This window comes from Hypoxylon trugodes (assembly GCF_022578975.1).
Source record: "Hypoxylon trugodes strain CBS 135444 unplaced genomic scaffold F4822scaffold_5, whole genome shotgun sequence".
In the NCBI taxonomy this organism is placed as follows: domain Eukaryota; kingdom Fungi; phylum Ascomycota; class Sordariomycetes; order Xylariales; family Hypoxylaceae; genus Hypoxylon; species Hypoxylon trugodes.
The window spans coordinates 1966925-1993470 of NW_026250020.1; the positions used below are offsets into that span (position 1 = coordinate 1966925).

The following is a 26546-nucleotide window of genomic DNA, read 5'->3' on the forward strand; positions in this document are numbered from 1 at the left end:
CTATCTGACTACTTGGTAGCAGTCTAATAGAAAGGGTTTGAATTCCTCGAAGGCTTGTGGCCAAGTCTCGATGTTGTTGATATTACTAGTTGCTTGACTCCATAAAGGTAAGTGTCGTCTACGGTTGTTAGTCTTAAGCTCATCAGATGAAGCATCTCCCTCCATTCCTACTTCTAAAAGCCCAGCATACATAGTTCATATGGACCTTTTCCCTTTCGAGAGGAGGTTGAGTCTAATGTGAGTGAATAGCGGCGATGAGTTGAGACGGACGAGCGTAACCGATCGAAAAAACCTAAAAGCGCTTCAATGTTGAATTTTGGTCGAATTCTATCTCATCTTATCCTAGGGACGAAAGCTTACCTCCGTTTTAGGCCGGTCGTGCGAATTGTGAAGCGACGCTTTGACATCTTCGTGCTTGTCATGTTCATGACACAAATCCAAGTCGATCGTGGGTATTACGCCCATTCGCAATGATATATACATCAAAGCATCTCATATCGCCAATAATAAGTATCTGAAGTTGCTATAGCTTCTTGCTGCCCCTATTGATGTCGGCTTGGGAGGAGATAGCCCTAATAACCTCCCAAAAGTGTCATAGCAGACCTCGGACGGTCATCCGAAGTCACATTTGCCGATGGGAACAAGAGCAAATAATCCGATCTTAGATACACAATAACCTTGCGGCACATTTAGAGCTGATCGTGTAAACCCTAACTAGATCGAGTCGGTGCGGCTTACGGCTTGCTTTACCATCTAGCTAGGCCTTTACCTTCTAGTCTTATGTCTTCCGTTCTTTCTAGATTCTAAATCTTCTACGTAATTGATCTGATAATGAAAGGACAGGAAGTACTCTGAATATGGCTTCACTTTTATCCCATCGAGAAAATGGGGTCCTGTCATCAGCTCCGCCTGCGGAACCCCTCTCCGGCACGGTCATCAGTGTGATACTCGCATTCAGCGCTTTATCCATAATATCATGTTTCCTAAGTTCGTGATTCATATACATGAATATTAAAATAGGGCGACTAACGTTGTCAACAGCGCAAAGGTCAATAGCGGTTAAATCATGGAGACGCTTATCTCTTATTGCCATACGTATGTCTAGCCATCTAGAGAACCATCCTGCAGTCGAAATATCTGTATACCAACCTTAGGTCGCTAACGAAGAATGTTATGACGCCAGTGGTTTCCACGATCTATATCGACTCATGGATATTCGTGTTCGCCTCAGGCATCATCGACTATGGAATAGGCGTGGATACGAATCTAGAAGCCTGTTCAGCCGCTATACTTATATGCTTGTTCTTCTATGTTACTACCAAAGTTCGTATATCCATACTCTCTCCATCTCCACCATATTGACGAAGCTTTAGATTGTGAGTATCACAGCCACCTCACGGAAGAATGAACCAAGCTCACATCATTGGAACAGCTGATATATATCTTCCTCGTCGAGAAAGCAGTAAGCGACTCTCCTTCATACCAACAGAGACCACGAACTCACCACATGGATACAGTTTATCATTCAGGGCAGCACGAAGCGGCGATTTGAATCCAGGTTGTACTTATTCAACTCCTTCGGTATACTAAGTAAGTTTATACACCAAGTCAACTGTCCAATACTAGTATTCTAACCTACTAGTAGCTTTATATGCGATCGTGTGTACCTTGGCATTTGTTTAGTAAGTCGAAAGGAAAAATCCCCGCTACGTACAGTTATTACTGTCCTTGACTCTGACAACCAGTTAATAGTCGCATCGCTCGAATGGATAATGGACAATGTATCATTGGGATAGAGAGATCGGCCATGATCCCCCTCATAACGTTCGATGCCGCTGTAAACGTATGGTGGCGCCTATCTACTCTGCTTTCCGATATGCGGCTAATATGGTGAAATAGGTGTACCTCACGATCTTATTCTTGAACCCCTTACGAAGTTAGATACTCCTTCCATCTTATCTTTGAGAATTATTAAAGCTATGCTAACCACATCTCGAACTACCCATATTTAGGTGTCTACTCGCTAAAAGCTCGCTCCCGTGCATCCATTAATACTCCGAAATTGCGTGCTGCAACCATTCGGACTTTTGTTGGCGCCCTATGTACAACCACTTCAAGCATAGTGTAAGTACCATCTCTCCACAGCAATGTCAGGCAGAAAAGAATAGACGCTAAATTAACATTCACTTCAAGGAACCTTACAGTTCTCATGGTTCTCGACGGCGAGCCCGGATGGGTATGCCTTACATGTTGTAATGCGGATAGTAAGTGCTCATTCCCCTCCTCTTGCCTCAAACCAACCTAACAGCCCAGTTCTCTTTTCCGCGCTAGTAATCCAATGGATAACATCCCACGACAGCACCGGCGCTCACGATTCATCTCCCCCCTCTGATAAGGTCCAATCCTACCAACCAACCAATACGCTTCCCCCCCCACCAGCTCCTCCTCGCCCACCACGACGCGGTCGCGGGCAGAAAAAGCTCAACATCTCGCTCCCGCTAAAGACGACCAGTACGTCGCAATACGAGCACATATTCGGAGACATCGAGGCAGAAGCCGACATCACAAGTGCCAGCAGCGCATTTACCTCGCTCAAAAAGTCTGGGACCGCGACCCCCAGATTCGACTACGACATCTGCGGAAACGAAGGCGACGACGAACGCCCCAACGACAACAGTATACTCCAAGAACAAGAACAAGCGAACGAGGTAAACGAGCAGAGCGATACCACAAACGCCACAACCCTCAACGACAAACCCAACAACCGTACCCCCGACCCCTCAACCCGCACCCTAACAAGCCCACCAAGCACGCATCTAAGCCCATCCCCCCTCCCACACTCCCACCCACAACCCCCATCTCAAACCCAAACCCAACCATCAACCCCAACCACCAAACCCCATCCATCACCCGCCTCCGCCGCCGTAGCAGCCGACCTAGAACGACTACGCCGATACCGCGGGCGCCTGCAACAGCAACACCAACGCGCCAACCCAACCTCCAAAGCCGCCTCACCCTCTCTTTCCACAAAACCAGCAACAGGCCCCACAGGCGCGCTCATTAAACCCCCTCTCCTAGCCCCGGATACATCCGCCATGACACGTAAAAGCAGTGCACGGGACCCCGGGCACGCGTATCGCATTAGCCCACTCGTCTTCGAGGGGGGAAGCTCAGATTCGCGGTGGCTTGATCTCGTGGATGTGGAAGTGGAAGTGGGGAAAGGAGGGAAGGGTGGTGATCTTGGGGCGGGTGGTTGGATTTAATTGAAATGAAATATGGCTGGCTGGAAGGTTGGTGAAAATTAGAAAAAGTAAAAAGAAGAAAATTGAACGGAAAGAAGGTGATTTGGTATAGTAGTTTGCGACAAGAGGGAATGATATAGGGCAAGAATAAGTAATGTTTAATGGAGAGCATGTTCATCTAGAAGAGAATTAACCTGGGTTTTTGTTAGTAATAGTAGCAATTTTCCTTAAGTCACAAAACCTCACGAATGCATTGAAAAAAGACCAAGTATTTAGCATAAGCAAAGCTATATTGCTATTCCATTTCGTGTATCTCCGTATTTCCATGAATCGCCTCGATTGTAGGATGTCCCTCCCTGTGTAAAAACAGACTAGATGCTGGCGGGCATGACCCAAGACGACCAGATATCCAGTGGCTCGATGACATCGTGCCAAACAAATATGTACAAAGAAGTTTAGTGCCGAATTTTTGTAATCCTCGCGATGCATATCCCCTTTACCCCCCTTAAAAATCCGTTAAAAAATGTTGTCAAAGAATCGAAGTAATGCCACCAGAATCAGCGGTCATCTTAGGCGGTCCCGGCAAAGATCTTGCCGTAAGAGCTCAACTCGGTAGGCGAGTTCATGAGGCTGCCTTGGCTCAGCATGAAGTAGGAGTACTTCTCAACGAAGCTGTACTCATCACTGTCCAATTTCTGAGTGATGGCGCTCATGAATGCATCTACGTCGCCACCGCCGTTAGCGGCGAACTCAGTGATCCATACATTCTTGTTGTTGCAAGCCTCGTGGACCTTGGTAACGTGGTCTAAGAATTGCTCCGCACCTGCGTTACCGCCAGGGCCGTACCAATGAGCGACACAGAAGTCAATTTGACATTTACCGTCGCAGGCGTCCAAGAACTGCTTAAGCCAGTCGATACCTTGGCCCGCGTTCTCGCTGCTAGAAATGGCAGGAGAACCAATTCTCACCTTACCAGCGTACTTGCCGAAGAATTCTTGGTGACCGGCAGCAGCCTGCGCAGGCGATAGGTTAGATTGGGCGGCAATATCAGGCTCGTTGAAGCTGAGGAAAGCGTCGGATCCGCTAGAGATAGCAGCCTCTGCCTTGGAATCCCAGTTGGACGAATAATCCGACACGGAGGACCAAAGCATAGGATAATAGGCGACGTCAGCCTTAAGACCACCAGAATCAGAACCCCAGTTGTATGCCCACGAGAGCTTGGCTCCCAGGTTCAGGGCATCGGTGACAAGACTGGCATCATTGTACGCAGCACCTCGCTTGCCGGTGCTAGAAGTGGATGAGGTAACAGTAGTGGCCGACGAGGCTGCCGCAGCAGATGTCGACGTGGCGACAGCCGAGGATTGGGCCTGGGTTGTGGGGTAGAGTACATTGGGGACCGCCTCAGAAGAAGAGGAGCTGGCAATGGACTCAACAACAGGCACAGAGGGGACCTTGACCGAAGCGATCAGGGTTGTGGGAGTCGATGTAGGATAGGTGGGCTCAGCCGCCGGAACAGTGGTAGAGACGACAACAACAGATGAAGAAGACGATGAGCTAGTCGAGGTAGACGACGAGCTGACTGGAGCGGCGGGATACTCGGAGCTGTCTCCTTTGCCCTTACCCTTAAAGTCGATCGAGGAGGTAGCAGGAAGTGCTGCTTCGGTCGGTCCCTCTTCGCCTGCAGTGACAGTAACGGTCACGTAGTCAGTGATGACGACGGTGTCAGTCTCAGCATAAACAATGCCCCTCTTAGGGTGCATATGACGGTGGAGAGAAGCGGCGGCCACCTCCTGGACTGAGGCGGCAGCGCAAAGCGCTACGATGCTGAGCTTGGAATACATCTTGGATAATCCCTAGAGGTTTGGGGGTAGATGTTAAATGTCTTTCTTATTCGGAGTACTCGTTGTGGTGATGAATTCGTTCGTGTATATCAGTTGGTGTTGTACGATTTCCGTTGAAGGAATGTCGAGGGGCCAGCAGTCCAATCAAAGGAGAGAAAAGACGGATCGATAAATAGATCGGTCAAATATAAAATGAATGAAAATGTCAAAGGGACGTTGTGCGCTCCGCGTAGAGTGATAAGGCGGGAAGCAGGTAGCGCAGTCTATCAAAGACGCAGAAGGAGTGATGCGAGTTTGATGAGTATCTTGAATTGCACCCTTGGACGAGGTGAATTTGGTAGCGGTTGGTTTACTGCGTGTGACGTTGGACGGGGGGGATAAACAGCACACACGGTGTTGACTGTTCTTTTATATCGAAACCAACCACAAAGAATGAGTGAGAAAGGCTATGAATGGGTCGAAGCTGGCGACCTTGGAGGTGGAAACGTAAGCACTCAGTACTTGAAATGAATGTGTGGGGAAAGGAAGGAGATTTGATATCTCTTAGTGAGGAATAAGAGAAAGGATATCAAATGTGAAGGAGAAGAAAGGAAGAGAAGGGTCAGTTATGAAAGAAAGATTTTATTTACACCAGTGTTTTATGTTGCTGACCTGGGGGGGAAGGAACCAGTTAGCCAGTGAGAGACGAGAGAAGGTGGTGAATTGAGTTGAAAGATGCATATGTACCTAGGTACCTCTTTCTCTAATGCAGGTCCAGCAAGTCTGTCCAGCAATCGGGACGATGTGGGGCATTTGGGTGTGGTGGGGCATCAGGATCCAGGGGGAAGAGAACCAGGGGTGTCCCTTCCGCCTTACTAGTGGTCTTGATGGCTAGACCGATAGGCTCGTCTAGCTTCTTGGGCAGCCGCCGACCGTCGTTTCTGAGCGGCTTCTCTAGCAGCTGCAGGGTATTATTTAGGGTCGGGTTTGGATGCCAAGACTGGAAGTAACCGGTCCTGCGCACGGAAGATCTGACACCTCCAGAATCAGTTCGATTTAGCGCAAATCGATTTGCTAGAACACAATACTTAGGTACTTTACCCACCTGAATACATACATATTAATCCACTGCACCGTATTGTTTTTTATTGTTTTTTATTGTTTTTACTGAGTTAGGTACTTACCCGCCTGTCAGCTCGAATGTTCAGATGAAAAGCTGACCTGACCCGCCAATTCCTATTGGCTTCTTTTCAATATCCTATTGATCGGTACATGGGTACGTACACGTGTTGTACAATACGAACGGCGTATGTAGGAGGCTTGAGCACATTAGGTAGTGATTATGCAAAATAAATAGTGTGTGTGTACCACAAGAATAAACCTGTTTTCTCTTCTCATGTGCATATCCTCTGCATATCTGCGTCACTATTCTTTCACTGTACTCCTATTATTCGCGCATCAGGTGCTCACATATTAAGAATGTTTGACAAAGCCACTAAATCACCAAATAGGTGTTCATTATTTTATTCCCATTGTGTTTAACTTTTTATATGCTCACTTACATGAGCTTTATGAAAAACGTAGCGTATTGGTCACCAATCATGAGACGATACTACCTAAAATCTCGTCGCTCTTTCTGTATGGTCTAGATAGTGCCAGGTCAGACGTTTTCTTACGTAGCCCATGCAGGTACCGCTATCGGAACTGCAGGAACAAGGCGTAAGTAGACCGCTCAACACGAAGGAAACCATAAGCTAACGTAGCTAGAAGCAACTAAAGATGGGAGGGATCTCAGGGGATGTTACAGGTTTGCATAATTGTATAGGTGAAGTATCTATCTATTTGTATATACTATAATTTACCCCAATCGCTACTTAAATCTACATCGCACAATGCTGCCCATAAGCATCCCCCCTTTCCAACTTCTCAGCTTCTCAATTCGTTTTTTCTCTCACTTGAGACGTAACAAAGAAGGGGATGATGTCGCAAATACATTATAATTCCATTCGAATATCACTTCAGTTGAAGTATTTGTCACAATCGTTGCCGCCAATGCTTTAGTACAGAATACATGTCATTTAGTAATTTACCAATGATCAGAAACTAGGAAAATCGCACGACGGACGCGCCCGTCAATACTATGCCGCGCGCTGAAATTCAGGTGGCGGTCGCAACTACACACAGAAAAATATTGCTTTCTGGTCCTGATTCGATTCGAATTGATAATTGATCCACGTGTGGGCCGTGGGTGGTTGGTCCAAGTTGATTCATGGCAAGTCCAGACCCAGACCAGATGGGTTGCGTGCTTCTCGTCAATTGCGCTGACGCCTTACTTCTCTTCCTGGTCTAGCGTCTTACGTGGACACGTAGTGTACCAACAGGCTGGGGATCGACACGGCCCCTTGCCCAAATTGACAGGACCGAAGTTGAGAAAGCCTTTCTTCGAGGATGACGTGGTGCTTGTATGACAGGCTCGGCTCTCACTGAAGAACACCACATAGCGAAATTACTTCCAAGATAATTCCACCGACAAATGAGTTGTTACACCAGGGTAGCGTTACAATATCTATATGTCCCGACGGGCGACGAAATTGAGGAACATTGAAGATATTATCGTGTGGCTTCAGGGTTCCCATGTCAGTACCTTCAAAGCCCCTTGTCATATTGTAACGGCACATCAAAGCTTAACTCTTCCTTTCTCTGCTTTTTTACCAGCCGCTAAGTCGGACGATCCTAAAGATCAGCGACGCCTCGCCAATCGAATAATTCGATCCATTGTAACGTCTGACCTTGTTCTATAATTGGTCACTGGACAAAAGCGAATTCCCCCTTTTGAAGATTTGCTTTGTGAGAAGTTAATCGTTTCTTCCATCAACCAGACAAAGCTTACTCGTCGAAAAGGAGACCAATTGCATCATGTCAAGGTAGGAAGCTTACCCAGTCTTACTGCTTCCAATCCCTCGGTGCGCACAGGCGGGAGATCCAGAATAGGTAAACCACGTCGATATCCAGCTCCTCCAAGCATCAAGGTTAATTCTCCCACATGTTTATTTCAGAGATTGCCTAATCTAGTAATAATATTCTACGATATTGCTCCTTTTTATGTCCAGTAGATGCTTACGATATAGTGACATACCTAGGTAGTGACACAGAATTTAGAGTGAAGACTACCAATGAAATTAGCCCCCTGTGTTGATCCGTCGGGAATCTACATGAACGCCGTTTGCCAACGTTCTTGTCTTGGTCTTCGAGTCTTGAATAAAGTACCTAGGTAATGTGTAGGCTGAGCGATCGACGCCGACGCACTGGGTCGCAGAATCTATTTCAAGCTGCTGTCTCGGAAGCACCCAACCGCATCATCGGAGGTTCAACATCGTATATGAGTTGGAGGGGATCAAAGTCCATTATTTCTATCATTTCTTCTCCTATTCTTACCCAAGCGATACAGCAAACCCAGACCATAACAATCTACTAGAAGTGAAACATGAGTTTTCACGTATATGGTCTTCTCATGCAAATACAAGCATTGAGTTGTGCTCTGCATGGTTTTCGTGATATACACAGCATGTTTGCTGGTGTTTTTAATACAAGACGAAACCACAGTTTCTACCCAATGACCACGACAGTCATACGCACCGTCCATGGCATCCCGAGGCGGCATTATACCTAGGTACCGTCTCCCCAATATTATTTATCTCCGTTTCTTCCGTCATCTACTGATCTAAGAACCGGCCCCGCGCAACCTCCAGGATTGCGGATCTGTCAGGTCCCGTCGGCCCTACCGTCGATCTCAACCCGCTAAATTCTTGTAGTGCCCATAGATTCTCTAGCTGATACAATACTGAGTAAAGGGATATTATGTAAGTGTATTCGGACCTGATAGACACCCAGTTAGTCTTCTATCATATCATATCATATCTATCATGTACTGATTTTAAAACACCCACGCGAGCTGGCGACAACCCTAGAACTCGGTATGTGAGAAGTGTCGATTAGGTCAATGATCATGTCTTTCAACTCGTTTTAGTACAAGGAAAGCTGCCAATCAATGATTTCACATATATTTTAATACCATACTGCTATTCCAATTCATTAACAAATACTCGATATCGATCCTCTGGCCAATTAAGTATGCTATGACTATATCATTATAAAATCTTAGAGCCTTGTTCGTTACACAATAAACCCAAGGTAATACTATTACTCGTGTTCAAGGTTTCCCTTCCCCTTTTAGCTTACAGACCTTCTAAGCATCATGCCATATCCAATTTCTTTTCGGTATTAAAATATTAAGTTCATTATCGAAGGGATTTCATTGTTACAAAATAGATATATGAATTAGCAGAGTCTCAGGGAATATTTATTTATAAATATTCAGGTAAGATGCAAGGAAAATGACCAAATTTAAGCCTTCCTACTTAATATGAGATTCCTATCAGATCCCAAGCTTCAGTTTTTCATTCGACGATACTCAACCTAACCCTCCCTTTTCTACCATTTAGGTCGTATTGAAACTTCCAAATAAGGAACGATTTGAAGGATTTAATGTTGACTTCAGGATAGAATATTGAGTCTATAAGGTGAGGTGCCTTAACGTAGGATGCTGTTGTAATTCTTATTCTAGGATGATGGAAGACGGGTGGCTTAGCGGGTCAAATGATGAAAAGGGCGCCCAATACAGATGATCTAGCTTCGGTAGATAATTACTCCTATCGGCAGAGAGTACTACGAGACTGAATAGCGAATTATACTGCCGGCGTGATTAGGATTGAAGAAGGGATGGTGGGTCGTAATGATACTCGCGTGTCATTTAGCTACGACTGAGACCCTCATTGTATATGAATTGAAAGAGTTATACCAGTGATATTATAGTATATTGACGGTCGTGAAGTCATTTAGATTCCCTCGATATTTTGCTTTTCATCTCCTCGGAGGTCCGAATTTTGATACCGAAGCATAGCCCCCTTTCCTTCTCCACATAGCTAATCGTGTGCTTTAACTATACGTCTTGGCTTCTACTACGTTCCAAGAGGCTATGCAGCAGCGGACCAAACTTTTAGTTATCATTCAATCCAAGATTCCGAATTCGCGAGAAATAGTCGAAGATCGCATGTATACCGTTTAGGCGGAAGGGCTAAAGAGGATACCATTATGTCACCTAGCCAAGAAAATATCGCACTTGATGACCGAATTTCGCAACTATAACAGACGGGGAAAAGGCATCCCAAATTTTCAGTTGTGTTTGTAGGTGGTTGTCACCACAACTGACAAATTGCAGAGAATTTATTATCACTTTTTCGAAAAATCGACATATTGTCTCACAATTGTACTTTTGTCGATATCCCGGTAGTAATATACTGAAAAGACTCTCCGGTCTGACTCATTGCATGTAGATAAAAACCTATTTAGGTAATCAACAGACAAATGCAACCCTAATGAATGCTACAATCAAGTGCTAGAGTTATAGCTAAGAAGTGACGGACATCAGCCCAGTCGTGAATACTGACCAATTAGAAATTGCCATTTTGATCCCTAGTCGAGTCCTAGACAGGACGGTGACAGGCATCGCCACGATCAGACCAGCATATGATTGGCCCGGATGAGTAAAGCTGAGGCTTGCCCACCTATACTGGGCAGATCGACATTTCGACTCGTCTTGGCGCTAATGGCATTCCTTTCAACGTTCAGCCTCAAGGGTTCAATGCTTCTTCAAGGGGCGATTCCTTTGTTCCGTCGAACTTTCTTCGAACTTCAACTCATCCAATGGATACTGAATCGATAGACGATCTAGAAATATCGGAGTAATGGTTGGAGATGGAGCCGTCCAACTTTACCCAACCCATGATCCTTCCGCTCATGAACTTGAATGGTGGCGACGATTTCAATTACGCGAGATTCCTCGATGATGATATTGGCTACCTCGCTAGCAATGAATCGTCTACCTCTCTTCAGGCATTGAATAATGAATTCGGTGCGTCGAGTGCCTCGCCTCCGGCAAGTGCGCCCGCCAAGGCTGTCTTGAATCAGAAACAGAGATTGGAGCGGCGGGGTCATACCAAGAGTCGACGCGGTTGTTATAACTGCAAGAGACGTCGGATTAAGGTATTCTCACTTATACCCAGGCAGCGATAGGAGGCCAATTGCTGATACGGGAGTGACAGTGCCAAGAAAACCGGCCAGCATGTGGACACTGCGTGAAGACGGGATTGAAATGTGAATATCCAGCAGTTCCACAGGTCGTGCATCAAGTATGAACTCCATAGTGCCGTTGATCTCTCTTGAAGGAACGGCTACTAACAGGAGAAAAGCCGCAAAACCAAGTTCCTCTCTTCAGTCTGCAGGACATGCGATTCTTCCAGCATTTCCTGTTCGTTTGCTTTCCAAACCATCCGATAGGAAACGAGGCTATCTGGACGCATGAAGTCCCGTGTCTATCACAAAATGTATGCATCGCGCTGAAATCGGGCACATGAAGTGGGTAGAACTGATGATTCTTCATTGATAGTACGATTATCTCATGCACGCCATCCTAGGACTTGCGGCATCCGATCTTATGTTACAAGATCCCAGTTTGGTCACATTCGCCATGATGCATAGGCTGAAGGCCATCAAAGCGATTAAGAAGAGGCTCAACGAGGCCCACAAGTCGAACAATCCCGAAGAAGGAAACGCCATCGGTACGTGCCTCATTCTAGAGCTTCTTTTGTTGAGCAATTTAGAATCCCCTCCTAGGCTTAAAGCACAATACAACCCTTGGCTATTAGAATGAAACTTACTCACCTCTCTAGTGGCAACATGCTTCGCCCTAACCTTCCAATCCGTAATCCTAGACGACGGGATGGCAGAGTACATGACATTCTGCCGGGGCATCGTGCTCGTAGCCGCGCGAACATGCGCCATGCACCGGGACCGGTTCCTCTTCAGCAACATGGGCAACAACGAGCCAGCCTCGCTTTTACGCCCATTCCTCGAGAACATGCCCCCGGTAAACTCTGAATGGGTCGACATGGCCATAGCCTCCATCCGCGCCATCGAGCCATTAGTCCTACTATGCCGGGAAGACTCGGAGTCAACCTCCACCTCTAACTCCTGCGAAGAAAGGAGCGAGGGCATGGGAGTAGAGGAAGAATTAAGGAGGGGCACCGGAAGCGGAAGTGCAAGCGGAAGCACAAGTGGAGAAACCACCGGCACCGTAGTCGAAGCCGAATACTACCGATTCCTCATCGACATGGCCGAGGCCCTCTACGAGCCGAATCCATACCACGCCTACGAACTCCTATGCGCGCACTACGGATGGTGGATCCAACTTCCACACTCACGCTTCCGGCGCCTCGTAGACCCAACCAGCCAAACCGCAACCCTACTCGCCACGCACTGGATCGCATTGAAGCAAATCATGTGGCGTGTAACATCCGCCGAGCACCGCTTACGTGCTCAAGAACCGCGCGACATACCAGTAGTCAAACCCAAAAAGGACGGCGATGGTAGTAACAAGGACACGCACGGCAACGAAAAAGACGAAGACGGCGACATCTTAGTAGACCCGGGCATGGCGCGGTGGCTCAAGTATCTCAATCGCCAAGTCGACGCCGAGCACCGGCGCTACAACGACTGGCCGGTGTGGGTACAGCAACAACTCGATCGGGACATTAGGTACTTCGGAAAGACGAGGGTTTAACCTGACCGGTCTGAAAGCCACATAGACAACCGATACGTCTACCTGCATGAAGAGGGGAAGTAGAAAGAAAGAAACGGAGGGAGCTAGGGAAGTAAATTGCGTTATCGTACGCACGGATGACCATCCTATTGGTGGAGGAACGCCACGGCGGCGCTTTGCTTTTTTGGCTTTTGGTTTGGTTTGGTTTGATTGCTTTTCGCCATTGATACCACCACCGTCACTTAGACACAAATACACACCAAGGTCTATACCTAGAGGTACCTACATACGTGGGCTAATGTGCACAGTCTGGACCGGGTACTAGCACAGATAAAAACGAGGCTCTGAGAATATTTGCTTACGATTACACCGAGATAAGCACAGAGAAGTGTCTCGAAGAGAGACCTACATAGCTATCTCAACAATCAGATATCTCCAAGACAAACTCTTATCCCCGAGAATTTCCTGCAGAAGTGCTCATATCGTATGTTGGGAGCTTACTACTTTCCTTCTGAGACAAGCGTCCACATAAGAAAAATAAGAAGAAAATGAAAAACTTGGAAGTATTTTCTCATTTTCGGGCCGCGTCATGCGTGATGGCGCAGCCACCCATCTCGCTTACAAAACGCACTTCTGAAGTAGTAGGTAGGTACCTAGGTAGATAAGTCACGTCCCCTTATCGTCTAGCCTAAGTCACGGACATCGTGCATTCGTAGTCCTCGATGCCTAGATACTTACGTATGCTAGGTACCTACCTTGGTGGACATCTAGCCTTTTCGTATCCGTACTCTTGCTAGGATAGAAATTGCGAAAGGAGAATGTGAAAGAAACCAAGAGTCAATAAAGATATCCCGTGCCAAGCATCGTATGCATCTCTAGGTAGACAGCTAAGCTACGTATATCCGAATCCAAAACCACTGAGGTAATAATGTTAATTCCCTGGTCACAGTGCTAATTAACCCATTATAACGTACTACAACGGCAGTAACAAAATCAGTGTCTAGGTAACAAGGAAGGTGATCGTGCCAGTAATATAGGATGACTTATATAAACTATAGTATTAAATCATACGATAGCAACACAAGATCTTTAGAATTATAGGTTATAATTTGCTGGACTGTAATTCCAGCTACCCATTCTAATTATTCGAGCTGTCGAAGGACGTTACCTTCCCGACCAAATCGTCCTATGAATTGGTCCCCCTAATTCAACGGCAGATAATAACACTCGGGGGGGGGCCTCTCCCTCATACCCCTTCATGAAGAAAAATCAAACAAATCTAAACGCCTTGCTCTAACATTTTGTGGACTCGATTATTTCGAGTCTCTTATTCTGTTTCTGCACTATCCCGCTTTCATGTTGGCCGGTCCGATAAAACGTGTTGACCGTCCAACTCCATCTAATACAAAATATTTACACACGAATGAGCTCATAAACCTCAAAAGCTTCGCTCTTAGAATTGAGTATAATCCGAATACAACTCATATAACGAATGAAGCTAGAAAGTCATTAAATAGTTCCCACAATATTGGGGAGAAACCTCTGGGCAACCCCTCGCACATTGTCAGAGAATGTATTGTAGGTTTCGATTGATACAGAGGCACAAGTCGTCAGCGAAGGAGCAACACTAACCAACATAGCGCCAAGGATGAACATTAGAATTGGAATCTACTAGTAATTAGTCTCATTGCCATAATTAGAAGGATCGTAAATTGCTTACCCAGACAAACCACAGCATCTTGTCACTGCTGCCGGTCTTGAGCCTCTGAGCATGGGCTCGCTGTAGGTGTTCTTGTTGCTCCTTGGTGATGTTGTGCTTGCGCCCAATTTCAAGAAGCGCGGGCACTTCTTGCGATTGCGATGTAGATGCTTCCGCGGATGTAGGAGTTTCCGTCGTGGGTTGGTCAAAAAGAGTAGCACATTTTTTATCCGCTTCGAACTCAACTGCTGCGGTGGCTGCTGAGGTTTGTTTTACTTCGAAGCTCTTATCCAAGCTCTTCTCTGGGAAGATGCTGTCGTAGGCTGGGGGAGGCGAGTCCTTAGCACCGAAGAAGGGGAATTCCCATCGTTTACTACTGCCATCCTGCGGAGACTGTCCGTCCTCTGATCCAGGACGTGGACTTCGGATGTTCGGCACGAGAGAACTAATACGCTGCACAACAGGAGTTGCGTATAAGTAGGCTTGGTAATCCGGAAGTACGGGGATCGGCGGCAGGGCTGGCATTTGCATGTGAGGCATCTGAAGCGGTGGTAGATTTTGGAAATGCATTGCCATGGAATTCTGCCATTGCTGGAGGTGCGCCGCAAAGTGGTCTCGAATAGCTGACATCGGCGATGTAGGTGTAGCATCTTCATCCTCTAAGTGACGAGGCGGGATATTCTTAGGATAATGAGTAGGCGGGAATGGTTGTCTCATATGCAACCAATTACTCCTATCATCGTCATTGCTCCTCCTTCCAGACCAATCACCGTCACTGTCGCTGCTCTCCGCTGCTGAGCTTGAACCGGATCTCGAACGGCCAGACGTGAACTTCTCGCGGCGTCCCGGGGTCATTAAGGGCGTATCCCAAAGAGATTTGAGGGAGCTAGCACTGTTAGCCCTGCTGTGGAGAGACCCGTTACTTCGAGATCTGGAATGGTTCTCGATCTTCCGGAGGACTCGAAGAACGTCGCTAGATTGAGCAACATCGGCGGAAGTAAGACCCGAGAGACTGCGCATAGTCGGGTCGGCCCCTTTCATAATGAGACGTCGGACGATCTCTGGGTGGTTATTCATCGCCGCCAGATGCAGCGGCGTGAAACCACCCCTGTCACGCACGCCCACGTTAGCACCACGGGACAGGAGACCAGCAACAAAGCGTGCGAAACCGAGAGCACAGGCTAAGTGAAGCATAGTCTGGCCGCTCGCCCTCTTGAGATTGATCTTAGCTTCATTGATGCTATCATCAAGATCGATCAGCTCCAAAATACGAAGGAGACCCATCTCTACGGACTCCGAAAGATCCTGCTCGAGGCTGCTAAAGTTAGCATTGGGCGTCTGGCCTCCAGAAGTTGATGGACCCCAAGAGCCACTATTGTTGCCAGGCCCGTAGATGATGTTTCTAGCAATGTCCGCGACATCTGTCATTTTGCCACCAAGCTTATTTCCCAGAACGGTGAGAGCTGTACGTATCAGACGATGTTCGTCGTCATCGACATATCTAAATAACGGTTGCTGGTTGCCGGTGAATAGGTGATGCTGGGGGACCACACCGGGCTGTCTGATCGACACTGGGACTACACCCGCGCTTGGAGACGGCGGGAGTAGGCAGACCAACGATGTCTCACCCCAGTATGTCGTCGTAGCTGCCCTTTGCTCACCAAACATCACTTCAAGGCCGCCGTTTGTGAAACCGCTACCAAGAATTGTTACTTCGACACCGCCTGATTTTGGCCCTTCTCCAGGAATGATCTTGTAGATCATCGGCTGTGATCTACCCACATTCATAGCTGTAGGTGCATTGTACATGTTTTGGCCTACTGGAGGTTGCGGCATGCTTCGAATGTCATTTCCCATGCGATTCGGGCTAGGAGCTCGGCTAGGGTGAGTCGACGTTGGTGCTGAGAACATCGGAGGCACTGACATGCTGTCGAGGCTCAAGTTCCTGGTTCCTGATGGGAACATAAATTCAGCACCACCACTGTTTGGGGTAGGTGGACCTGTTGGAAATTGTTGCCCCATACCGTTGAGGTTTGGTTGTCCATGAAATATGGGATCCGTAGCTGTTGGAAAAGCTGCCATGTTTGGTGAGAACGGCGAAGTGGCGGCTGAAGTAGCGGCGGATTCGTTCTGCGCTCCCGGAATCGATGGCGGTGATTGGTGTGTCTCGAGTCTTGTCATCTCAAGACCGCTGGGTAGTTTCATAGATCCACTTGCTTTCCTTTTCTTTGACATAGGACCAGACGGGCTCATAGGGGAGCCCTGCCTGGATAAATTACGGGGTGCTGAGATGTTTGTTACAGGTTGGGGGTTCTGGGGGGGAAACGCCAGAGGCCCATTTTGAGCCATGCTCTGGAGGTCAGAAGATGACTGTGAGTGAAACATCATCGGAGCTTCGGCCGATTTGACATCGTTGATGCTCTGCATCGGCGAAGCTCCCAAGGCTGGAACAGAAGTTTGGGCCGTCGAGGTGGTGGGAATGTGTGTTTTGTGATCATCTGTAATCATTATTGATGATGAAATTTGTTGAGCAACAAGATTGCCTTGGTAGTCTTTTATGGTGAAGATAACGCGGAATCCCATTTTCTCGCCGTGGTGACGACAGTAGCAAGCAATACGCATTGGCGCATCTACTTGCACAGTACCATCAGGGACCACGGGATCACGTAACCCAGCTCCAGTAGGATCAAGCATATGAGGAGTGACTGACTGCCAGTCCTTCACTTCTTGGGTGTTAAAAACGATGACCCGCTGGTGCTCGTATCGATTCCATAATTCCTCCTCTTCTGGCTTTTTATGCTTCTTGCGGCCGGCACGTTTGCGTTCACGAGTTATACAACCGTTACATATCCGGACTTCGCCTCCTTCCTGCACCATTTGCTCTTCATCCGTACCGGCATCCTCCTGTCGGTTCGGATTTAGAAAGTCATATTGAGCTGTAGCGGCTCGCTGAAATGCACGTATACGCTTCGTCCGATCCTCCATAGCACTACTGCAGACTAGCATAGTGGAAAGCTCCAGAGTATCAGGTGACCGCATCGCTGGAGGTTTCGCAAGTAATTTAGGTTTTGATATTGTGTGTGTCGGTAAGTGAATCTTCTTAACGCCGGGTGGTAGGTTGTGCAGGGTTAATTTGATAGGAATTTGTGTCTCAACTCGAGATTTGAGCGGCGTGGGATGAACCACTAGCCTCGGTGGGGCACCTTGAGCCAAGCTCACTCGCGGCGAGAAAGACTGGAAGCCGTGCGGTATGTTTATCGAATCTTGTCTAATTTTTGTGACTGGTCCGTTGACTGGCAGACCCCCCATTGCTGGCCATGCCTGCGCCATGTTCATTTTTGGTATACCGCCATTAAGATGGTTGGCAATGTTCTCCGGGGAAGGTGAGTTTTTGAACACCACTGCCGGGGAAGCTTCTTGGCTTACGACTATATTCGACATCGGTGAGGTTTCTCTCGAGCCGCTCGTCTTGAGGCCGTTCATGGAGCTTGTTAAAGAATGTTGCTACACGCTAGTTAGTTTGAATGATATTATAAATCAGCAAAAGCACGAACCGATTGTGCCTTATGGTGGCCCTTTATCCTCTTTGCAACATGGCCCTGCGATCCAGGATTTATTGGTACAGACGATTCTCGTGTGACGCCGTTTGTGGGGGGGCTAGGACTGCTCGAAGCACTATCGAAATCGAAAACAGTAGACATGTCTATGTTTGATGGGTCCAGAGTTTCAAACATGAAATTCGTATCGTGTTGTTTATGTTCATTATCGACAGTCCAAGTTGGAAATGCCTCATCCGTCATCATCGCATCCGCTGAAGATACACTAGTCTTTCCAGTAGAATTGCCGCTCATTCGGGATGAATCTGAGGATGAGGAGCCACGGTGGGATGGAAGCGAAGCATATCCTGGTGCTGTTCTGTTCAAATTGGGATCTGTCGGTGGGCTAATACCCGGTGGAAATGGCTTAGATTCCCCATACATCGACCCGTCGAGTAACCCGCCGCCCGCGAAATTAAAAAGTGAAGTATTTGTAGCATGGTTGACATCGTCGCCATCATAGAGATCATATTCGTTCGTAACTGGGAAAGGAGGCATTACCGAGTCGTTAGGGAACGGGTTCGTCCCCGTGAATGGGGGTGACCCAGAAGTCGGCATGACCTAATACACTATTCTTCGATACGTCAAAGACGCAAAATCGTCCAAAAATCGTTAAAAGGGTAAGAAAGTGTTACCCGAATCAATTCCCACCGACCCAAAAATTATTCCGGATCGAGTCCGATGCTATCGTCGTCTATAATATCTGAAGGTTGGGGAGTGATTATAATGCGAGGTAACCGTTCGTGAAGGCCCTATCCAGCGAGTCCAACAAGGTAATGTAAGAAAACGTTATAGGGGGGGTTACAGCAACATATTGATCCAACCCAATACAACTTAATTGAAAGCGAATTTACGAGTGGGAGGATATTCGGACTCGAAATCCACCTAAAATCCACCTTCAACACCTATTAAATTTACAATGCAGTGCAAAGGATAAAAAACGACCAAAACTCGATGCGTGATTGAAGACTCGTATGGTGTGGCGACCGTGGTTCGGAATATGTGTGCCGAGAAACGCGGGTGGTTCTTTTATAACAAATATCGGTGAAAAGTTGCGGTAAGTTTTGACAGTAACAGTTGTTTGCTGGAAATTCAGTCTACAAGTAATTTGTATTACCCCGTTATCGGAATTTTCGATTACCGTTCTGACAGGTCCAATTGGGTAGTAGGACGTGGTTGTCGTGAGAGCGATCGAAAAAAGAAAAAACGAGGGAATAGCAAGAAATCGTCAAGTGTTTTTTCGAATGGAAGGAAAGAGAAGGAGGAGGGGGGTTTGTCGTCGGTCAAGGGAGTAAAAAAAGTGACTAGAATAATTAGATAGATTGTAATGTAGTATGTCAGGTAGGGTAACGGTTGTAAGGTGGTAGGTAGTAGGTCTCCAGCCCAGGTTATGGAGGTATGGGAAAGGGACAAAATGGATGGAAGAACCCTTGAGCGACAAGCAAAGTGGAGTTGAAAAAGGTGGTCAGGCAGGTCAAGGTGGGAAAACAAGCGCAAGAATAAGTTCTAGTACGCTAGCATTAGCAGTGAACTAAGTGGGCTAAGTGGACTAAGTACTAAGCCTAAGATTTTTGTGGTAACTTTCCAGCCTATCCCTGCCACCCGGCAAAACCGGGGGTTCTCCCATCTTTATACGGAGAGAGCTACCAAGTGACCTCAGTTGTTAGAGCGGAAGGATGGACAGGATGTAATTCCCACTAAAAATTGTTAGTGTTCTAGCAGTACCTTCCAGAACATCAGTATTCGTAGTGGTTTCTTTACAAGGTTAGCCACCGCTTCGCCATTCTATTCACTCTATTTAGTTATTTAGTAGTAATCTCGCTTAATACCCAGATGTTAGTGCAGCATCGGTGTACCTAAGCTACTGGGTAAACATAATCAAAATACCTACCAAATACATGACAACAAGAGCATACTTTCTTTCGTTTTAGAAATCTACATACATACGCATTGCGCATCGACGAGGCTACTGGAGTTTAAACCTTGTTCATATCTGACCGGGGAGAGACTAGACGATGACCTCAACCGTGAACTTGTGTCTCGTGCTCCAGTCCCGCCCGCACTGTTTCATATCCTTAAAACACTAGGCTACCTAGGTAACTACCCAAATAAACCCAGCTACCCCAGATAATGATCTCGAAATACATCCCTACATTGCAGACATGTACGCAAATATCTAAATAGCGTAAGATGTCGCTCGGCAGTGGCTTCGCTGAAGATCTTCTGGCAGCTTTAAATCCTCTCGAGTCTCGCGCCGGTGATCGGGAAACACCCATCATCAAATCAATATTGTTGTCATCAGTGCTGACCACCATATACATTCATTTCTCCAGTTTATCAGATACGATATACGTTTTTGTCAAGAGGAGTTTATCAGCGAGATAAACCAAACTCTAACAGCTTATTGCCCTATCTACAAGTAATAAACTCATATAACGGTCTTAGGTTATACTTTAGAGTTAATTGATTTTAACTATTTCCGCCGTTGAATTCAATTTAATCAGTTAATTCGTAAGTGCAGTTACCTATTATTTCCAGGCCAACCCACCAACACGAAGAAAACAAAGCGCAACTCCGCGCACTACACAACACTAATACTAATACTGATATAATATTAAACACCAACAGCAACGGCAACGACTACAACTACGACAACAACAGCAATATCTAACGATCTAACAATACACATCAAAGCTTAGTCGAAATAAACTCCCCTTTACTGTATCAGATCCACAAGTTCAATGTCTTGTTCCTATTCCTGCGTCGGGTCTAACTAAATTCTGACTGGTTCCTAGATCAGTTTTACTACGTGTAACTTACTCGGGGTTCTGTGCATATCTTGGTGGAGAGGCACATATTATATTCTCATGATGTGATAGGTCTTTACTACCGTGTCGCTATGATATACGGTCCCGCGTGGCCAATGTTATGCATTTCTTCTAGTCTACCCACCTACCTACCTATCTACGTCGCCTGCTTAGCTGTGGGAGGTCATAGCTCTCTTCTCACGGGCCCCAGGCACGCCATCGTCAAAGTAAGCCGTTCTCGCTGCTGCTTGCTGTTACTGAAAAGAAAAAAAGTAAAAAAATACGTGTCTCTGCTTTTTGCCAACCGCACAAAACATTACCTATCGAACCGCATCCACATTGCGTGACCCCCAAGGTAGGTAGCTTTTTTTTTTTCCCCGTTGATCTCTCGCCCTACGGGTATCATGGAGGGTTGCACCGGTATTAAGCACCTTCTATGTCGTGGCTAGAGCGACTCCGGGATTGATTGTACAGATAGGTAAATAGAAACAGGCAGTAGTTATCTCGAGTTACCTTGAAACTTCCGCTCAATGGAGGACTTGATCTACATAAGATATCTATTTATTTGTCTGCATCATACATCTCTTACGTATACCTTGTGACCTCCGTCCACGTTCGCTGGCCCTGAGCCACCGGAGTATCCGACACTCCTAAGCCAAGACATTTAGATTTTTTAAAATACACCCATGAATATCTACTACGTATAAGAAAATGCAAGTCGGTACCATTCTAAACTAACGGAGATGTCGGTTATTTAGATAATGCAAGGTCTACTGATGTATTCTGGCCGGAACTTTTATTTAGGCAATGTAACTCCATACCACCCTACCGATGCACGAACCAACTGTCGAGTTGGGTGCCTCAATCTAGTTGACGTGATCAACATAGTGACCAATATGTCTCTAACTGACTTACTGGTGTAAGTAAGTGTGTGTAACCGCTATCCGAATGGCTCGGATGGAAAGACGCGGGGGTGTTCGTGGAACTAGATATAATATAATGTCATACTCCGCTCAAAAAGCCGGTCTGGCAGCCAATAATTAGGGCTGAAGGATGAACTACTCCAGAAACCCCGTGTAGATCAAGGGTTCCATTGCTGCTGACAAGGCTAGGGCAAACCACAGCCACGGTCCCCAATTGTACGACAGAAAGGTAGCTTCTGATAGAGGGGAGCTTGTTGGTTGACAGCACCCATCTAATTAATGCGAGCAGTTTAACTTGAGTAAGCCGGTGTCTAGATTACTGTAACTGTCACGCTCGGATGTCCGTCCGATGTGGCAGTTGACATCACCGAAGTCCGAAACACACAAATGAAAGATAAGAAATCTGCATTTGTAATGGACCCTGAAATTTGTGTCAAAATGTTACCTAAAAGGGTGTAAATGATTGTATCGTCTAACTAACAGTAAAACTAATAGATTGGATGATATAACAAAGATGGAAGCTCATAAAAGTATCTCTAGTAAGGTGGTAGTTAGAAAGAAAAGAAAAAAAATTGGGTTGCCCACCCTCAAAAATTGACCATCTGTCTGGATGTCACCCTCCATATGATTTTCGTTGCAGGAAGTGCGCGGCCCGGCCAATGACCACTACTACCTTCTAGGCGTCGATATTTCACCACGCCCACGCCTCGATTGATTACGTGCTAGGGCGACGAATTTCAACGACATTGCGTTGTCAGAAGTGACAAATCACTCATGACTTGACCGTAGTATCCTTCTCAGGATCTCGAGGCTCCTTGCTAGCCGACGATGCTTCATCAGGAAAGCGAATTGTGCGGCTGGGTTGGGTTGGTGATGGTGTGCTTCCAAGCGAGCCCGGGCCTGCCTCTGTATCTGGGGATCTGGAGTTAGCATCGACCTTATCTCGGGCCTCGATTATTTCATTAGCAGTCGACAATTGTACTGTAGGTGGCCTAGTGGGAGGTCCCACAGGGGGTCCGGTAACCGCCGTGTTCTCTTTAATGATAGAACCGCCGATTCTATACATGGGTCGTGCTGATACAGAACGAGATTCGGTGGGCGTATCGAGCGCCGTTCTACTCCTAGAGCGGCTTCGCGACCTCAATCGACTATTTATCTGAAAGGGTATTATATCCTCAGGCGAGGACAAGGTCCTTGAAATGGTACGGGGTAGGTAAACACCAAATTTGCCCAAGGGGATACTAAGTCCATGGACAACCTTCGAAGCGATAAGTATGAGTATCATGTCACCATTTCCAACGATACGAGGCAAAACTTACAACGCTACAAATTACCATAAACCACACAAGAACTAGCACGCCTTCCCGGAGGTTAGCAACATCCCACCTTGCCGCATTTCCTTCATCCGGGTTCAACAAGGTTACGAATTCTAGTGTTATGTATAGGTAGAAGATTGCCGAACAGCCAATTGGCCCGAAGAAGCCCATGAAAACGGCTTGCCGCCAACCATCGATCTGTGGAATTTTCTTGTAGAACACCAAGATGAGGGGAAGACGCCTGAATAGCAAAATCAAGATCCCTAGGGGGATCAATCGGTAGATCGGAATAACGCTATTGGAGACAAAACTATGCCACTGTAACAAATACAAGTTAGCTGCTGTATGGAGAAAATATCTGGAAAACTTTGAAGCCCATAGCTTGCTCCACGAACAGCTCTAGGAGAAACAAAGAATGACGTAGGATCAACAATAGAGATAACAATTGCTTATGAATAGCCGAATGATAATACGTACCGGACACACAGCGCCGTACCACATGAATATAGCTACGTTAAGAAGCATATCGATAGTCGGTTGAAGTGAACTAGAGCGCCGATATATGATTAGTGGACGTGTTACGTTATAATTCAAAAACAATTTAAAAGCGTGCGTACTGAATCACGGTTAGCGGGTAAGGTTTATGGTATCCAGGAACACATCAGAACTACGAACCTCATCGAGCGTTCGTAGACGAAACCAATCATCCCAAGTGAAGACGTTTCCAGCGACGAAGCACGCTAAGATATCATCACTGCCAATCATACCGCATGTGCCGGTGATGAAGAGGGCGAGCGAAAACGCGAAGACGAGAAAGCTTTCACGATCCACGAATTTACGTTCTTCGCAAAAATGAAGCAATTCTTTAGCGACCCAGCCTACAGCCGCGCCGTATATGACACTGAGGATGATAGTGTATCCCCATGTCTCGCCAAACCATAAACCCATAGCAAGGCCAGCGCCACCTTTCTCATTAACGCCACCATCACCAATGTATTTGATAAGGTATAATGCGAAATATAAAAAGGGGTAGCCGAGCCCGTCGTTGGCACCGGATTCTGCAATAATGATTTTCTGAAGATCCTTGGGAACGTTGTGATCAGCGAACCTCCCTTTCACGATCACGTTGGACAACACCGGGTCAGTTGGCGTGACGCAAGCGCCAATGACAAGCGCATGAAGGAAAGGTAGATTTGGTACCAGCCCCCAGACGAGTAGACTAGTTATCATCCACATCGCTGTCATTATCGGCCCTAGAAGTAAGGCTAAAGGCTTCCATTCTTCAAGTAAGTAGCGGCTTGGAAGCTGAACCCCAGCGAGTACGAGCTGGACCCCAAGAACCAGACGGGTGAAGTACAGTGTCTGTAACAAAATTTAGCGTCAAAGCCTTGAGCTATAGGTGCCACTGTGAACAGACAAGTCGAAATGTGCTTTCCATCAGGTCGAATTTCCATGGCGCGGAGGTTCACTGGGGACTGCTTACAATCGCGTTTAGGTTTTCTTCCGAACCTGCATACTCGAGTGGACGTACAAAATTGGCAGCGTGGGGGGAGAATGTAAGGCCAGACATGAGCGATATGACTACAGAACCATCAGCCTTACGGACTGCCCATGTAGGTGATATCGTAAAACAGCTATACTTACGAGCCTCGGAGAGGTAGAAATTCTCTTTTAGCAGATAGGATACTAAACCGAAGACCGAAATCCACCCTCCCAACACGCTAACGACAATGTTGAAGTTAGTTAAAGCAAGAGTCGGCATTGTTGTTGAGTACCTATCTTAGAGATAGGGTTTCGAATAGGTATCAAGTAACGCCAGAATCGTCCTTGCTGCAACGCAAGGCAGGTAAGCAATGATATGCCACTAGCGAACTGAGTGTTATTGAATCATTTGGTTCTAATGAGGCTGTAGTGAACGTCGGCAGGCCCGCCACTTTGATTTCTATCTATGAAGGCGAGCGAGTATTGACACAGAAGTGTAACCAAACACCGTAGTACCAAGCGGGCAGCAAGGTGCTTGGGTCTCTAGAATTAATAAGGTGTATGTCGTAATGCCTTATTTGTGCCGTTTTTAAATCTTTCAATGGGCGCGATAGTCAGGAGAAAAAGCACGAAGCTAATACTTTCGTCAATGACGAAGCACTATCATAGGCTCAGCAACCACCTTGGTTAATAAATAGTATGTAGGTAGTGTAGGTAGGAAGGATGATGGATCTGCGATGGACGCAAGGAAAAAAAAAGAAAGATATGACGAATGGGGAAAGAATATTGATACTCCACTTCAAATGTTGTTAAAGATCGGAGCAATCGCCTTGACCGACCGACGCCGCCTTCTTATAATATAACCAAACAAAGGAAAGAGCGTCGGCTTCCAGATGCATAAGAGAAGCCACTAGGTTACACTAATGAGACTATAAAGTCTCAGCATATTTAGCATATCTACTCTAAACTACCCAACCGCGTTAGAATCGCAGCTACGGCAATTGCTAAGTATGATTACGCCTTACCTTATAGTAGCTCCGACATTCCTGCGCGCATATATACATCTGTATATTCAACCACTTATTCTTAATTGTTCTAGGTCTTGAAATCGGATACCATACTTATGAAAATTTCAGCTGCGTCTATCGTGGCCTAATGTTGCACACCGTAATTCACAAAATTGGGCATCAAAATCTAATCACTTGGCGGTCTCCTCATTCGAGCGATCACTCACTATCATGCAAATAGGTAGTAGAAAAGTCGTGATAGAGTATGATTATATGTGTCGAGGCTGCAGCTGTTACGACGCCACCGGCTCGATAATATATGCTTCGCCCTGTGATAGGTATTATCTGCGTCAAATTCCATACATGTGAGGGAGAATCGAACCGAGAAGAACGTAGACGATGGCCCCGAAAATGGTATCATTCGGTACTGCCCGGCATGAACGTCGTAAACTTATCATGGCATATTCCATGGCCAATATCTAGCATGGAACACATTATCTCATTAGAGCGGAAGTTTAGATCTTTCGCTTCGCGCCTTGAACGGCAAGCTCGTCGGCTGCCACATTTCCGACATCTGTGGAGTGGCCTTTTACCCATTGGAAGTATGTTTTCGTCCCTGCCTCGTCCCTCTCTTCGATCTTGGCTCGGATGGCTTCGACGAGGTCCCTATTCTTCACGGGTCCGTCTTTGGTCTTCCAACCGTTCTTTTGCCAATTCACATACCATTCTGTCGCACAGCTGATTGAGTATTTGCTGTCCGAGAAGATGCGTATTTTTTGTTGGAGGGGCACGATTTCTAAGGCTCGAAGAACAGCGGTCAGTTCGGCTCGTTGATTTGTTTGTACGTCACCCTCAAGGTGCTCCGAGACATTCCTATATCGGTCTGTTAGTAGGGTATCTTCCGAATTTAATTTCATGTCAGTAAATTACCTTTCGTCACCCGGACCAAACCAGACTCCGACTCCGGCGACAGCACCCGCGCGGCCATTAGAAAGGC

The 26546-nt window shown here is 46.6% G+C and overlaps 5 protein-coding genes across 5 annotated transcripts; 2 read left to right on the forward strand and 3 right to left on the reverse strand.

Moving 5' to 3' along the window:
• Nucleotides 1-857: 857 nt before the first annotated feature.
• Nucleotides 858-3263, forward strand: F4822DRAFT_429383 (uncharacterized protein; the record flags this gene model as incomplete). Its single annotated transcript, XM_051461088.1, has 11 exons — nt 858-987; nt 1042-1095; nt 1184-1323; nt 1433-1462; nt 1518-1590; nt 1646-1682; nt 1753-1843; nt 1900-1936; nt 2013-2124; nt 2194-2264; nt 2314-3263. The coding sequence occupies 11 exons, from the start codon at nt 858-860 to the stop codon at nt 3261-3263; spliced, it is 1725 nt and encodes a 574-aa protein (XP_051314542.1).
• A 548-nt stretch (nt 3264-3811) lies between these two features.
• Nucleotides 3812-5083, reverse strand: F4822DRAFT_429384 (glycoside hydrolase family 128 protein; the record flags this gene model as incomplete). The annotated part of the gene is made up of 1 exon (XM_051461089.1): nt 3812-5083. The coding sequence occupies one exon, from the start codon at nt 5081-5083 to the stop codon at nt 3812-3814; it is 1272 nt and encodes a 423-aa protein (XP_051314543.1).
• Nucleotides 5084-10876: 5793 nt separating this feature from the next.
• Nucleotides 10877-12740, forward strand: F4822DRAFT_429385 (uncharacterized protein; the record flags this gene model as incomplete). The annotated part of the gene is made up of 5 exons (XM_051461090.1): nt 10877-11164; nt 11224-11310; nt 11371-11505; nt 11568-11739; nt 11851-12740. 5 exons carry the CDS (start codon nt 10877-10879, stop codon nt 12738-12740), a joined length of 1572 nt encoding a protein of 523 aa, XP_051314544.1.
• A 1488-nt stretch (nt 12741-14228) lies between these two features.
• Nucleotides 14229-18572, reverse strand: F4822DRAFT_429386 (uncharacterized protein; the record flags this gene model as incomplete). Its single annotated transcript, XM_051461091.1, has 3 exons — nt 14229-14387; nt 14440-17922; nt 17973-18572. The coding sequence occupies 3 exons, from the start codon at nt 18570-18572 to the stop codon at nt 14229-14231; spliced, it is 4242 nt and encodes a 1413-aa protein (XP_051314545.1).
• A 3944-nt stretch (nt 18573-22516) lies between these two features.
• F4822DRAFT_429387 (Sodium/hydrogen exchanger family-domain-containing protein) lies at nt 22517-24822 on the reverse strand (the record flags this gene model as incomplete). Its single annotated transcript, XM_051461092.1, has 5 exons — nt 22517-23002; nt 23064-23378; nt 23736-24422; nt 24544-24641; nt 24705-24822. The coding sequence occupies 5 exons, from the start codon at nt 24820-24822 to the stop codon at nt 22517-22519; spliced, it is 1704 nt and encodes a 567-aa protein (XP_051314546.1).
• Nucleotides 24823-26546: the final 1724 nt, after the last annotated feature.